The sequence below is a fragment of the Trifolium pratense genome, linkage group LG3 (assembly GCF_020283565.1).
Source record: "Trifolium pratense cultivar HEN17-A07 linkage group LG3, ARS_RC_1.1, whole genome shotgun sequence".
NCBI classification, from domain to species: Eukaryota; Viridiplantae; Streptophyta; class Magnoliopsida; order Fabales; family Fabaceae; genus Trifolium; species Trifolium pratense.
In genome coordinates this window covers 8,340,995-8,357,584 of record NC_060061.1, presented here as the reverse complement: position 1 = coordinate 8,357,584, position 16,590 = coordinate 8,340,995, and the positions used below count along the sequence as shown (strand labels likewise).

The 16,590-nt window shown below is 32.9% G+C and overlaps 2 protein-coding genes across 2 annotated transcripts; both read right to left on the bottom strand.

The window, feature by feature from the left end:
• Nucleotides 1-729: 729 nt before the first annotated feature.
• Nucleotides 730-1,935, bottom strand: LOC123913989. Its single transcript, XM_045964941.1, has 2 exons — nt 1,591-1,935; nt 730-1,257 (listed from the first exon to the last, which is right to left on the bottom strand). Exons 1-2 carry the CDS (start codon nt 1,842-1,844, stop codon nt 1,065-1,067), a joined length of 447 nt encoding a protein of 148 aa, XP_045820897.1. The 5' UTR covers nt 1,845-1,935; the 3' UTR covers nt 730-1,064.
• A 9,872-nt stretch (nt 1,936-11,807) lies between these two features.
• Nucleotides 11,808-16,549, bottom strand: LOC123913987 (small GTPase LIP1). The gene is made up of 7 exons (XM_045964940.1): nt 15,931-16,549; nt 14,545-14,636; nt 14,313-14,454; nt 13,918-14,222; nt 12,529-12,582; nt 12,314-12,438; nt 11,808-12,238 (listed from the first exon to the last, which is right to left on the bottom strand). The coding sequence occupies exons 1-7, from the start codon at nt 16,019-16,021 to the stop codon at nt 12,043-12,045; spliced, it is 1,005 nt and encodes a 334-aa protein (XP_045820896.1). The 5' UTR covers nt 16,022-16,549; the 3' UTR covers nt 11,808-12,042.
• Nucleotides 16,550-16,590: the final 41 nt, after the last annotated feature.

The window sequence follows — 16,590 nt, the reverse complement described above, 5'->3', positions numbered from 1 at the left end:
TAAAATGTTGGCTAAATTGCACTTTTGGCCCCCTAAGTTTTAGATAGTTGCGATTTTGGTCCCGTATGTTTTAAAATAACGCTTTTAGCCCCTTATGTTTACTCCTTTCGCAAAAGGTCAATTTTGATCAAGTCAACGCTGATGTGGGAAGTCATAACATAAATGACTCAGTTGCCACATCAATTTTTTTTCTTCATCTTATAATTATATATATATATATATATATATATATATATATATATATATATATATATATATATATATGCAAAGAGAGTATAAGCAAAGAAAAAGTAATTTTTTTGGGACACTTGTCCAACATGTGTCGTACGAATGTCTTACAGGTGTCGGATACCGGTCAAAGAAATGTCAAAGTAAAGGAAAATTTGACCTTTTTCCGACACCGATATGAGCTATCCGACACGTGTTGGAAGAGTGTCATACGAGTGTCTGACACCGACACGTGTCAGACACCGCGACACGCCTAATCATACAGGTGTCCGTACTTCATAGGTCAAAATTGACCTTTTGCAAAAGGGGGTAAACATAATTTTGCGTTTGAAACTTTAATATCAACATCAACCGAGATAGAGTTATCATCAGCAGAAATTGAATCCAAATTCAGAAACATAGAAACATCTGGACTCTGATCGTTGGAAACTGCAAACGATGAAGATGAATTCAGAAGATCAATTGGAAACCATAAGTGGGAAGCCTCCTTTTGAAGAAAATCATAAACTGAAAGTTGAAGGACAAATGTTGTTGAACCATAAGGGAAAGAGAAAGATGTAGAGGTAAATTTATGTTGCATGTTAACATGTTTTTTTATTAAAAGCATAGGATGAAAAAATGTTACAATATTCATTGAATTGCTATTATATAGTAGTATTGAGGGAACATTTTTTTAACATTCTTCCATGTATTGGTCGAAATTAGGAAAAGGTATGAAACAAACAAAGAACTTGTTTCATACAATACAAAGATAGCAATCTCCTACAACAACAGCTTTGAATTTTGATTAAAATGTCCCTAAAATAAGAACAAGAAAAAAAAAATAACTATTTTGATCAAAGTTCTGCTTTAGATTCCTTGTCAGTTTCAGAACTATCTTTCACTTTTTCTGTTGTCTTATGAATTGCATCTCCAACAAGTTCTGCTGCTGTTTTAGCAGTTTCTTTAACTGATTCTTTGCTTTTGTCGAAACTTTTCCCAACTGCTTCTTTCATACCATCATGTTCTGCATTTCCAGCACCCCTGAAACTAAAAAAAAAAAAAATATACATATCACCGACCTACGTTGTAAGGTGAGGATTGTCTCTTACTTATAAATTCATATTTCAGACTATCTCACATTTGTGAGACTTCTTAACACGAATCATTTTGAGTTGGTTAATTTAGTTATATATTTAAGATTTAATTCAATACATCTCAAGCTAACTCTAACGGTCAAATCAATCATAATAGTTAGATCTTTAAAAATATCTTTAAACTCTATATATCATTATAAAATTGTTTAGTTTAGAGACGAAATTGTGTGATCTTATATATAATCTGAAGATTAAATTGGTGATTCAATACTAAAAATGAACTTACTCCAAAGTTGGTGGTGAAAACTGCATCTGAAGATCATGGATGACAGTTTTGATTTTCTCCCAAGAACTTTCATGTGATTTTCTGAGAAGAGAAACAGTGTCCATCAATATCTTGGAAAAGAGTGGTTTTCCTGGATAATCTTGTGCAACATTTTGGCCACCTTCATCAGAGGTTACATGTTGGAATTGAAGGATTAACAAGATGCTAAAAAGAAGGAAAAACAGGGTTGTTCTGTTAATCAATTTATTTTCCATGCTAATTAAAAATTAATTGTTGAAGATTAGAGAGAAAGAGAAACACATCATAAGGTATATGGCTGGTTTTGGTAGTTAGTAGTTTGCTCAATCTATTCTTCTAACACGTTATGTCTACGTGGGACTCCCATCTTGCATGTCGTGTAAATATTTGAATATTTCAAACACTATAACCATTCTTATATTATATATTTTTGGAAACGTATAATCCTTTAAAATAATTTTTCAATGACAACTCATACATAATACAAAGTTCTGAATGAATTCAAATTAGGTAAAGATGCTCGAATTCGACCTAACAATATTAACATTTGTCAGTTAAGCTAGAGCTTCCGAATTCATGTTTTATCAAACACCAATGTATCTGAAGATCATAAACACCAACTACATATTATATGCAAACAAAAAATCAGTAGCCACATTCAGTAACAAGTCTGTATGAAGAAAGAAACCAACCAAATTATCCTTCCACTCTATGAATCATCAGTCAGGTTCGCATGGACGCAATGACATCTTCGTATTGATCTGTATCGATATTACCAAGGTTAATATGATGATAGTAGTCGAAAATATATTAATCACGAGAAACAAAATCTAAACAATTGAACCAATTGCGATAAAACTTCTTCGACACATTGATAAAATTGTTTCAATCTAGAGTTTGACACACTCACATACTTCACACTATTCCTTATCTTGTCCAATAAGTCACTTACTATCTGTAAACTCTCTTGAACCATAGAATCCAAAACACCAGCACAGCACTTATAATAAAAGTAATCCCCATTACTCAACAGACCTTCAAGCGAACAAAGTCGATGTTTCAAGTTTTGCAAGTCGTCATCTTTAGTTGAAGCATTATCCACAGTAATAGAAAAAACATTTTCTCTGGTGAAACAAAGAGGAGCTAAGCCCAAAAAACTGAACTTAATTTAATTCACTGGTGAAACAATTTCTGGAAAAATTAAAATAGTAAAGAAACAAATTATATTTTTATATTTAGAAATGGAAACAAAAATTGTAAATCAATAATAAAAAGAAGAACCAAAGCATATTTTTTTTAACAAAACACTATGCTTTAAATATGAGAGGAAATAGAGTGGATCTGAACTCGACTATTATGTTTAGCTCGACAGGGAAATTGAAGATTTTAATGGAAAAAAGTGTCAAATTAATTTATCAAGTTAGTAATAGTTAAAATCACATTAAATAAGATGACAAGTCTAAATTTTACCTAAATACTCTCTCCCCTCTAAATCCTTCCCACTTTTGGTTTATAAGAGTTTTTTGCACTCCTCCCCTCCATAAAATTTAATCAAATACCTAAAATTTAAATTAATCTCTTCCCTCTTCTCTTATCCCCTCCAATAAAACCAAGTATTCTCATCATTTTCAACTCAAATTAGACACACTTGTTTATGAATTTGAAGGAAAGGAGAGGGCTTTACTTTGAAGAAAGTATAGGGAAATAGAAAAATCTTCCATATTTTGAGTATTTTTGTAGAGAATAATAAATGAATTTAAAAAATAGATTAAATTTAAAAAGTTCATATACTTTTCAAAACCCTCGTCCAATACAATTGGTTAGTTCCTTCAAATTAAGGCAATTTTGCATTATGAAGGAAAATGAATCTTCAATAGCTCTCGTCTCCCAAATATCCTATACTTTCTATTTGCTCCTTCCAATTTTTCAAAACTCCCACCTCCCCTTCCCTCCAAACTCGCAAACAAAGTCTTAGTACTCTGGTCTTATCAATCTCGCCATCACAAGAAGATCGACGTTTCTCATATACAAGCAAATATCTCAGATTTTCAGCATGGAAAAACAATTACTAAAATGCATCATAGAAACAATTTCTACTAATCAACTAATAGGAGAGGTGCAAATCATAATAGATTTTTTTGTAAAAAAATAAAAACTATAATAGATTTTTACAATAGAATACTAATCATAATTAAGTTGTGAAAAATCTACAAATCCATTCTAAATGGAAAATATAACCAACATGTAGCATAGACTCTGCCACACAAGAAATATAAAATCAATATTACACTTGGTTTTCACATCTACATATTCCCCTAATTAAATAAATCTTGCTTCTTTTTCTTCATCACATCTTGTGAAGTTGTAGCAAAAAATTTCAACATTTGTTTTCTTGGATCATTTAGGTACACTTGGTAAAGTGCCTTGCGTTACAAGATCCCAAACAAAATCCCTCATGTTTGATCAAATTCTAACGTACCTTAAGATTATAAACACCTACTAAATATTATATGTCTAAGCAAAATATCAGTAGCCACATCAAGTAACGAGTCTACATGCAGAAAGAAACCAACCAAATCGATCATCCTTCCGATCTATGAATCTTCAGCTCCGTTCTAATGGAAGCAGTGCCATTAAGAATCTTTCTTAGATAGATTTATGCCAATTTTTCTTGCCTCCTGATGTAATCTACAAACTTGTCTGTGTATTGATATTATAAACAAGGTTAATATAATGATAATTATCAATGATATATTAATCAGGAGAAACAAATTCTAAAATAGTATACCAACTGCGATAAAACTTACCGCTAGGCGAGAGAACCCAAATAACCAACTATGGGAGCATATAAGAGCTTCCATATTTTTTGAAACCATACAACTTCTATACTTGTTCAAAATACTGATGCCATGACTAAAAGCAGATTCTGATGCTACTGCAATTATTGGGACACTCAACACATCTCTAGCCATCCTTGCAAGGATATCATATTCTCGATCGCGTTTCCAATATTGTAAAACATTTGTATCATCTATACATTTCTCTTTCAAATAAAGATCAAGTTGAGTCACACCACCTGCATATTTTTCTTGCCTCTCTTTTTCAAGATATTCCTATGACAATTTAAATCAAAGACAAAATAAATATTCAAGATGAAAGGGAAAAGAAAAAACAAAAGTTGCACAAAATAGAGACATACGCAAAACTGCCTTTCCCGAGATGTAAAAAGAGAATCCCTCACAGGTATCCTGCTTGAAGTTGATGCACTTTTGTTGGCATATTCATTAAAAAGAGCATATATAGCTTTCCTCACATTGCTCACTTTATTTTTTACTGTCTCCATATCATTACCTAAGTTTTCGTAAATAAACTCCAAATATTGAAACTTCAGACAAGGATTTAAAACACAAGCAAATGCAAGAATCATGCTATATTCACTCAAATATTTGTCAAACTCAATCAACATTTTTGAAGCCATGTCTCTTATCTTGTCATCTTCACTTAACATCATTTTTTTCAATGAAAACTCTATTCCCCAAAATTCATATAAATAAGTATCGGATGTAGGATAAGTAGATTCAGGAATGATATTGGCAAGTCCAATAAAATTCTTCAAGAATGCACAAATTATCTCTCCTCTTTCCCACTCCACACTCGATGGGCAATGACTATATGATGTATCTTTCAAACACATGCGTTCAAAGACACTGCGATATTTGATTGCACGCGTAAGCATCATATAAGTAGAAACCCATTTACCGGGCACATCCAAATACAAGCCATCGCCACCATCACCGCCACTAACTTCTACAACACATTGAGAAACTTGTTTCCACCTAGAGTCTGACACACAGAGATACTTCAAACTGTTCCTGATCTTGTCCGATACATCACGTACTACCTTTAAACTCTCTTGAACCATAAGATCCAAGACATGAGCACAACACTTAAAATGTTTTTCTAGAGATGGTGTTGTTGCTGATGTGATGAAAGTTCTCAACAAACTATCAAGCGAGCTGAGTTGATTTTTCAAGTTTAACAAATCATCATCATTAGCCGAGGAATTATCCATAGTGATTGAAAAAATATTTTTCTCTATTCCCCATTCCTGCAAATAACCAATCACCTTCCTTGATAGCTCGAAATTATCATGTGAAGGGTCAAAATGACAAAAATTCAACAATTTGACATTCAAATTCCATTGACCATCCATAAAATGAGCCGTTAAAGTAACATAGCCACGAGAAGAAGCGGAAGAAGTCCAACACCGAATGCTCAAACACACACTACCCTTAATTGCAGCCAGCCGTTTTTTCAATTTATCTTTTTCAAGTAAGTAAACTTTCATCACATCAGCAACAACAGCGTCTCTAGAAAGAAATTGATCTTCATTATGAGAAACAAATTTGGTGAATGCCCTAAATTCATCCCACTCAACAAACTGAAATGGAAGATAATGCTTTATAGTCATTTGAGTGATCGACTGACGAACCATCACGTGTTCAAGTTTTTTAAGCTTGAAATACTTGGCAATACGAGATTTCATCATCAAATGACATTTGGGAATATGTTGATCTAGCTGAGAAATACCTGATCTTCCACCACAAATAAACATTTTCCCACAAGCCTTACATTCACACATTTCTTTTCCATCTTCTTGAATTTTAATATAGTAGTTCCAAACATTAAACCTTTTAAGCTTCTTATTTGGTGGTTCATGATCACCATCAGAATATGCCGAGTTACCAGTTTGTAAAATTTGGCCATCATTTTCACCGCCAATGTAATCCATACTGCAAATAAATAAAAACAAAGACGACACTGAGTATTAATTTAACTTGCTAACAAAGAGATAATAGACTCTATATCCACAAAAAGAAAAAAGGGAAAAAAAAAAAAAAAGGAAAAAGATAATAGACACTTTGATATGAACATGAACAATTTTGTGCATTTTATGGAAACAATGAAAATACCAAAATATTTTTTTTTCTTCATTATTTTCATAAATCTAGCTAACATGTCATAAGTCTCTCAATCACTTTTCTTTTTTTGGTCAAGCAGCCTAACGGATAGAATTTCAATTTTAAGATGAATAAGTGATTGTACGAGAGTTCGAACTTTGATTTCTGTATATTACATGCAATATCTCTGCCAACTAAGTTAAGCTTATGTGACAGTCACAACTGTTTATTAGCAAGTTAAAATGAAAACGTTTCATAAAATGAAAATGGAACATATTTTCAGAAAGTTATCAGAGAATAAGCATCAACAATACTTGCTTAGATTCAAGCAACTAATAAGCAACAACAATATTAAATTATCAACAGCTAAACAATACAGATTCTAAATAAGTAAATCTATCCTTGTAATTATTATTAAAAATAACAAAGAATTTTAAAGTAAAAAAAAAAAAAAAAAAAACCGAACCTGGGAGAGATTTTGAGCGGAAGAGTGAAATGAAAATGACGATTTTGTTTACAATTACAATAGACTTTCATACGGGTTTGGGCTGGGCTTGGATGGGCCCGGCTGGAAATATATAGAAAATGGGTAGTTTTCTTTTCTGCACCCCATTTCAACATGTCTCCCCGTCTCAATAAAAAAAAAAGCATATCATGATTTTGTTGCAAAATATAAATAATTTTTTATAAAATTAATATTATTTTTCTTCATAAAATGTAATTCTTCAGTAATAAATATCATGAATGATTATTTTGAAAATACAATTATTTTTTTATGAGATCATGAAGATTAATTGTATCAATTCACCTAAATTTGATGTTAGTTACTTTTACTTATAACGAGATTGGATGATATATTTTTAAAATTTATTATTGGATCAATATTATATTGGTTCCAGTGGAACAAACATAAGAGGCGTTTGGAGTTCGAACTTTTTGGATTCAAAAATTGTTGATGGAATGAGAGACTCCATTAAAGGTGGCAAGTCGAGTTATTTGGCGTAAAAGCATAATTAATATATACTTCACACCAATATACTCCTAAAAAACTTATAAGACTGGTCACCTTCAATAAAACTTTGAGGTGAAGAAATGGACCATGAACAATAGATGAAGGTATCTTTCTACTAATCAACTAAAAGGTGAGGTACTAGAAAAATTTAGAAGGAAACCCATTAAATAAAGTATGGATGTGATTCATGACTTTAGTGTTAGAATGAATGTCAACTTCTAAGGCAAATATCATTGTTGAGCAAACAAATCATAATAGATTTGTACAACAGAATACTGATATAGTTGTGATAACTGAAAAATGTAACAAACATGCAATTATCCTTCCAATCTATCAATCATCGGCGTTGTTCTCATAGACGCAATGACATTTTGAATCTTGCTTAGATAGATTTATGTCAATTTTTCTTGTCTCCTCAACCTCGATCGCATCTTCAGATTGATCTGTTTATTAACATCACAACCAAGATTAATATAATGATAATAATCAATGATATATTCTTCATCGGAAACAAATGAATTGCGATAAAATTTACCACTAGGTGAGAACCCAAATAACCAATTATGAGAGCATGCGAGAGCTTGCAGATTTTCCGAAACCATACAGTTTCTATACTTGTTCAAGATACAACTGCCAGGACTAAAAGCCGATTCTGATGCAACTGTGATTATTGGGATGCTCAACACATCTCTAGCCATCCTCGCAAGGATGTCATATTTATCATCTCTGGACTTCCAATATTCTAAAGGATTTTTATAGTATCGACCTGTTTCTTTCAAATAAAGATCAAGTTGAGTCACGCCACCTTCGTATTTTTTTTGCCTCTTTTTTTCAAGATATTCCTATGAAAATTCCGATCAAAGAAAAAATAAATATATAAGCAGAAAGACAAAACAAAACAAAAAAAAATCACAACAGAAACATACTTGAAACTTTTGATCCATCGAGTACATCTCCTTTTCCCGTGTTGTTGATGAAGAACGAGAACCCGTTAAAGAAAACCTAGTTGAAGTTGATGCAACTTTGTTGGCATATTCATTAAAAAGAGTATACAAAGCTTTCCTCACATTGCTCACCATTGCTTTTACTGTCTCTGTATCATGACCTAATCTTTCGTATACATACTCCAAACTTTCAAACTTCAGACAAGGATTTAAAACACAACCAAATGCAAGAATCATGCTGTATTCACTAAAATACTTGTCATACTCATTAAACATCTTTGAAGCCATATCTCTTATCTTGTCATTTTCACTCAGCATCATTTTTTTCAATAAAAACTTTATCCCACAAAATTTATCTAAATGATCCAAGGACGTAGGATAAGTAGATTGAGTAATAATAGTGGTAAGTTCATAAAATAGCATCAAGAATTCACAAATTTTCTCTCCTCTTTCCCACTCTTCGCTAGATGGGCAATGGCTATATGTTGTATCTTTCAAACACATGCGTTCAAAGGCACTGCGATATTTGATTGAACTCTTAAGCATCCTGTAAGTAGAAACCCATTTACCAGGCACATCCAAATATAAGCCATCGCTATCATCACCGCCACCAACTTCTTCAACACATTGACAAAATTGTTTCAACCTAGAGTCTGACACACTGAGATACTTCAAATTGTTCCTGATCTTGTCCAATACATCACTTACTACCTTTAAACTATCTTGAACCATAAGATCCAAGACACAGGCACAACACTTAAAATGTTTCTCTAGAGACGGTGCTGTTGCTGATGTGATGAAAGTTCTCAACAAACTATCAAGCGAGCAAAGTTGATTTTTCAAGTTTTGCAAGTCGGTGTCATCATTAGCCGAGGAATTATCCATGGTGATTGAAAAAATATTTTTCTCTATTCCCCATTCCTGCAAACAACCAATCACATTCCTTGATAGCTCAAAATTATCATGTGAATGATCTAAATGACAAAAATTCAACAACTTGACATTCAAATCCCATTGATCATCCATAAAATGAGCCGTTAAAGTAAAATAGCCCCGAGAAGAAGCAGAAGAAGGCCAACACCGAAAGCTCAAACACACACTACCCTCAATTGCAGCCAGCTGTTTTTTCAATTTATCTTTTTCAAGCAAGTAAACATTCATCACATCAGCAGAAACAGCATTTCTAGAAAGAAATTCAGCCTCACTATGAGAAACAAATTTGGTAAATGCCCTAAATTCATCCCACTCAACAAAGTGAAATGGAAGATAATGCTTTAAAGTCATTTGAGTAATCGATTCACGAACCATCATATGATCAATCTTTTTGAGGTTGAAATGCTCGGCAATACGAGATTTCATAACCCCTTTACATACGAGAATATGTTGGTTTAGACGAGAAATACCTGATCTTCCACCACAAGTAAACACTTTCCCACAAGTCTTACATTCATAAATTTCTTTTCCATCTTTATCAATTTTAAGCTTCTTATTTGGTGGTTCATGATCACCATCATAATTTATTGAGTTACAAGTTTGTAAAATTTGACATTCATTTTCAACGCCACGCCTCTCACTAATGCGATCCATACTGCAAAAAGAAATAAAAAGCTTGAGTATACGCAAAAACAACGAAGCTTGAGTATTAATTTTACTTGCTACCAAAGAGACAATAAGCTCTTGAAGCGAACAATTGTGTATAATTTTTTTTTTTTTTCAACACCAGTATCCGGCCCACATACTGGACCGCCTAATCTAGTCCGGGGGGGTCAGTTCTGGCATCAAGTGATTCCAATCCAGCCCCTTCCCGATTGCAGTTACGGGGGATCGAACAGTGGTCTCCGTACAAAGTTCAGCGTCAATTACCACCGGACCAACTGGTATTGTGTATAGTTTTTTAATTGCTTTCATTGTTTAGAATTCAAATAACTAATCAGCAAGAACAATATTGAACTATTAACAATAACACAACACGTATTCTAAATCAGTAAATCTATGCTTGTAATAATCATATTAAAGAAGAAAGGGAAAAAATAAAAATAAAACAAGTAAAGCGAACCTGCGAGAGTTTGTGAGTGAGAGAGAGAGAGAGAGAGAGAAAGAGTGAAAATGACGATTTGCATTTCCGTCTTTCTATTTTCTTTTCTTCCCGCTAATTGGGAAAACTTTGTTTGGGTGCGAGAATTGGGCCTATAGTGTTTGTTTGAGTACTTTTTACTTTCTGCACCACTTTTCTTTCGCTTGATATTTATTGTTTTTTTAATTGATTGGGTCATTTTTTTCATAAAAGAATATCCATAATTTTCTTTCAAAATATAAATAATTCTTATATAACGTATATTTTATGATGTTATTTTTTTATGGATGAAAAATGATATTTCCAGAATACCTCTATTTAATAAAAAAATTGTTTTCAAATACCCTTTTGATAATAAATATGATAGTAATAGTTATTATGAAGTGGAGTTGTTTTTACTTCTCTTTTTTTTTTTTGAAGGAAGAGTTGTTTTGACTTATAACCATACTAAATTAATTTTTTTTTTAAAAAAACTTATATCATCATGATTCATGATTTAGCTTCCATGTTAATAATACACACTAAATTAAAATTTTGACTGCATGATGTATATAAAATGTGTTTGGGAAGTTGATATTCCATATGTGCTTAAATGTGTTTATCTTTTCAAATTTCTTATTGTAAATTTTGAAATTTAAATTTTAGTCTAAAATGTTAAACATATAAAGACTAGATGCTCGAGTCGGTTAGAGTTCGAAGAGAATGACAAGTATATGAAGAATGCGTACATTTCTTAGAAGAATATATCTCTTTTTATAAGCATAGATGTGTGGGTATATTGGGTGGTTTCACAACTTCGTACGTGCTCAAAAATTAGGTCATTCTCTTGTTTAGGTTGGATTCAACTTTGGTCTTGTTCGAAGTATATATAAAACTCATAAACACTTGAATGAGATGATTCGAGTCTCTTTCAATTTAACTAACAAACTTGAGTTTGTTGAATTAAGACTTGTGAACGTGATAGCGTTAAAACTCTTGAGGGAGAAACTTGGCACTCATTGTGGTTCTATTCGGCTAGAGTGATTAGTCTATGCAGTTGCACGAAGAAAATACTTAATTTACAATGATACTAATCGAATATGATGTCCAACTATTTTAAGTTCTAAAAAGCCACATTTGATTGATGAAATTTTAGTAGGCATATGCAAAAGAAGGTATCTATCACTTGAGTGACTTGGGGTATCACATAGTACTGTTTAACATTTCAATGGCAGAAAAAGAAGGTATGATATTAAAGAATCGACCATATATATATCATATAATAAATTCTCCCCAAACTTTGAACAAGTATACTTCTCCCCACTGAGAAAGCCTCTAAAAAATGAATGAATCAGTGGACAGGTTACAAGTGGAACAAAGAATCAAAACAAACATAACTTTGCTCCATGTAAAAGAATACATATCAGTGCAATAGCAGTGCCCAATTAGCAAACATAAAGATCTTCAGACATTTATATCTGATCGCTTTGTTCTCGATGAAGCACTCATTTCTGAGGAACCAGACAAAGAAAATCTAGGGAAGCTGTAGCTTTCAGAGACTGAAACTGGCTGTTGAGGATAGAGTGTAGGTGGTGGAGTTAGATTGCGTTGAGCCGGAAGTGGGGGAAGCATGTTATACTTGTATGGATCACTGCTTCGACTGCAATTAACAATAAAATTTGTAAGGAGTGGCACAAAATATGAAAATGATTTTTTGAAAAGAAGCTGACAATACCTTGTATTATAAGACTGGTCATCTTCGATAAAACTTTCATCTATACGCTGAGAAGATCCTTGAGATGTAGGAATGGACCATGCAGGTGCAGGTATTTCATCTGAGAAATATCTTCTCCTAATCAACTAAAATGAGAGAGGTACAACAAAATTTAGATGACAACCCAGAAAATTAAATAAAAAATAAAGGATTAAATTATCAAAGACATCACTGACCATGCGGAAAAACTTAGTCACAGCCTCCTTATCATACCTTGCATCTTTTGCTGCCTGTAGAGATCCCAACAACAAAAAATTAAAACTGATATAGGAAGAATGAACTGCATAGCAACTGTTGGAAAAAAGAAAAGAAAGGCCGATCTATGCATCAAATATTATTTTTTACTTCATAATCACAACTGATACTTTAGGTTTTGAATGACTATATGAGAAATTGAGATTCCCAGATAGTATAGCATCACCAGTTCAATATTTTCTCAAGTACAGCACAGTCGGCAATGCAGTAGTGATTGAGCTAAATTCATTATTCATAATGAGTGACTATAAAGAAAATATGATCTGATACGCTTCAAGAAACTATGGTTAGAAATATAATTTTATCCATTAGCCTCTTGATTTTGAAAATGAACTAAAAAAAATATCCTACTTCTAATCAAGATAGGTTTCAATGCAAGTCATTCATAATATACAAGCCTTGAAGTAATACAGAAATGGTTGTAAATAAGAACACACCGATTCTTTGGTCACATGGTGTTTTGAATAAGAACACACTATCTATTATTTTTTTTTAATTCTATATACTACATTCCATATTCTCTATAGAGTACAGAAGTTATACAAAATCTATTTATATTTATTGCTATTTAGATTTTTTTTTTCTATTACTATGTAGCATCTATATTTTCTATTAATATAAATTTATTTGATTAGTTTATTGAATTTGTTAAAGTTTATTGTTTGTTGTCCCCGTCAGTCAAATAAGCAGTTAATTTCTGTAGGGAACAACTGATCAAAAGGTTTCATTATATCCCTTCCAAAATAGTTCTATTTCATCTAGTATTTGGTAGAGATAAACAATAAATGGACATCGTCGAAAATAGAAATAATTTTTCTCTTCTGCTATTCAAACTAACAAAATAAAAGAGACCTTCTAAACACTGAGTAGAAATACTTGTTTGTTCTCTAATAATGCTAATAACTGCTCACATGATTTGAAATAAATTAAGAATATCCAACACAGGGGCAGCATAGAGAAACTTTTATTAATGCCAATGAGGTTATCATTAAGTTTCACTTCATCCATTGTCTAAAGTCTAAAGTACCATTCACATACAATGATATGGTTGTAAGAAAATAAATCAAAACTACGTGTAAAACACGTTTAATATGCATTTGAAAACACCAGACAGGTTTAAAGTACAAAACACACAGCTAAAATTATGAATTTGCAGCTATACTGGTTAATACTTAAAACTCCTTAATAATTAGCATTAACATCAGATTTATTCATGGGGGTAGCATACTATCTAGTAGTATCTATATCATACAAAGTGCCATATCAAACTTGTAAAACTGACATAAATAATTTTAAGTTGAGTCGCTTACTGCAACAAGTCCTCCACCTCCAGGAAAACTCTCAGTCAGCGGAAGCTCCTCACTGGATGGAAGCAAACCCTGTTTCTCGACCCACTGGCGTGCAACATCAACGAGATTCCCACTGCTTCCTCGTGTACCCTCTTTTGCAACAATATCAGCTTTGTTACCAATAACAATATACGGAACAGGAAGGCCACCAGGGCCACCAGATCCCAAAGGAGCTGAAAATGTCCCAGTTGCAGCAATCTCAGCTGCCCACTTCTGCAAGCTAGTCTTTGTTCTTCTTTGTGAAAGATCGTGAACAAATATTACACCTGCAAATGAAGTTCAAACAATAAATACTTCCTTCAAATGTAAACAGTTATACAGTTTATAAACTGAAACAATAGGAACTTTTTACTCACCATTAATCTGTGAATAAAACAGAGATCGGCAATCTTTGTAACGTTCATGTCCGGAGACATCCCACAGTTCAACAAAGAAATCTCTCTCAGAATCACCTTTGAGGCTACTTGAAGAGCTGCCAGAATTTCCATAAGTAGTATGCTGGAAATGAAACAGAGGACGTTCGGTGAAGACATTGAACAACAGAAACGCTGTATTCTCATGTGTAACCATTTAATGTGGAATACTTACCTTCACATCTACTGTACAACCAATTGTCTGAGAAGGGCGAGCGACGGGAGAACCTTTAACAATAAGGTGAACTAAAGAAGTCTTCCCAACACCTGCAAGAATGAGATAATATCATACATCTGCAACTAAGATACTCTGAAAAATGGGTTTAGAGAGAGTCCTGAAGTAGGGGGCAGAGCAAGCAATCACATGCCAATAAATACAAAACATAATTTATCTAAAAGCTTCAGAAAAATGCCATATGTGAGAGTGGAAAGCTACAATCTCGATAAATCCAAACTTTGTGGAGTCCAACACCCGTGTAAGAGGTTAAACTACTGTCCTGGAATTCTTGACTCGGCTAATTTTCTTCACCCGTGTATGAAGTTAACCTAATTTTGAATGACGTGAATGCTCATGGCATATGTCTCGAAAGCACGTTCAAAGAAATTTACATTTGTCAAACCACTTAGTGTTTCTCAGAAATTTCCACCTTCTTCCTACTTGTTTCTTATGTAATAAAATGTAGAATCGTAGATCTTTTATCCTTCTATGCTCTAAAGCAGACTACATAAATATATTCTACAACCTTGTGAATAATGCACTATATGTGACGCCTAATTTTAGCAAAATAATAATAACTCTACAAGATTTCATCGAGTATTATAAACCTATAATGGTTTCATCACAATCATTACTTTTCTTAATCCCCTGATCTACGGTTTTCAGCAGCACTGCTTCCAAATCCAAAAGATCTCTACATTACAACCTCCTTCACTCATTCAATTGGACTTTTTCCCGCACCACACAATCTGTAAATTTCCCATTCCCACTAAAAAATCACACTAAAGTTCATAAATCTCTTTTAAACTTAGCTAGTTTCTAAGGTACATAAAGAATGTTTTACTTGTATTGTATCCACCGAGTTAAAATCACAATATATTTCAAATTAAATTAGACTAATTGTGAACATATCTTAATTGTGTTAGTAGAATTAATTCTACCTCTAGAATCATTCTAACTTGAAGTTAGAATTTTCAGTTTTCACCTCTACAATTGATTTTTAGCCTAAAACTTATCGTTCAACCAATGAATCCAAACATCAATCACTTTAAATCCAAATCACTTTTACTCAGAATCTATGAAGCACAGACACGTACACCTATGAAGCACAGACACGTACAACGTCCACATCAATGATAATGTGAAAAAATGACATAATTCAGTGTAATCATAAGTGTCAGCGGTGTCAGACGACACTGGAACATGCCTAATCTGAGGAGTGTCCGTGCTTGTGTCCGTGCTTAGCTCAGAATCAATTTTTGTCGCGGCATAACCAAATATATATATATACACTAAAAATTGCTAAGAACAACAAAAAAGGTATAAGAAATAAGAATTATGAACCTGAATCACCAACAACGAGCACTCTAACTTGTCCACAAAGCACTCCACCGTTATGTTCCTTATTCTCCCTCTCACGTTCCCTCCAGAACATGATTTCCAAATTCTCCAGAACTTTTCAACAATAGAAAAAAAAACTTCAAATACAAACTGAAAACGTTTATTTCCACTAAATATACAGTAATCAAGTTCCGTCAAATAGATTCAACCATCGATTTTTCAAAACGACTGTGTTTAATTTGGTTCCAAAATCCATGTCACGTGAAAATCACGCTGAGATCATGAAAAGAGGAAATTAAAACCCTATAGTTACGCATCGGTGAAGAGAGAAAGGAAAATCATAAGAAAGTGAGAGAATGAAATGAAGCGGTTTAGCGATGGATCTAATGAGGGTGTGAAGGTTTGTTAAGTTTGTGAGAAGTGATGAAAATGATAACGATGAAGATTAGTATGTATGAATGAATGAGTAGAAGAAAGAGTTGAATGGTTTGGTTTGGGATCGATCAGAGTGGTGGAACCTTGAAGATGGGAAGAATGATGATGATGGATGCGATCTCGCTACTCAATCGTGTAAACCACGCGATTAGAAAGCATGTGATTTTATTATACCATCAATTTAATTCTTTGAGAGTGTATTTGGTTGTGTTAATACTTAGTGTATGT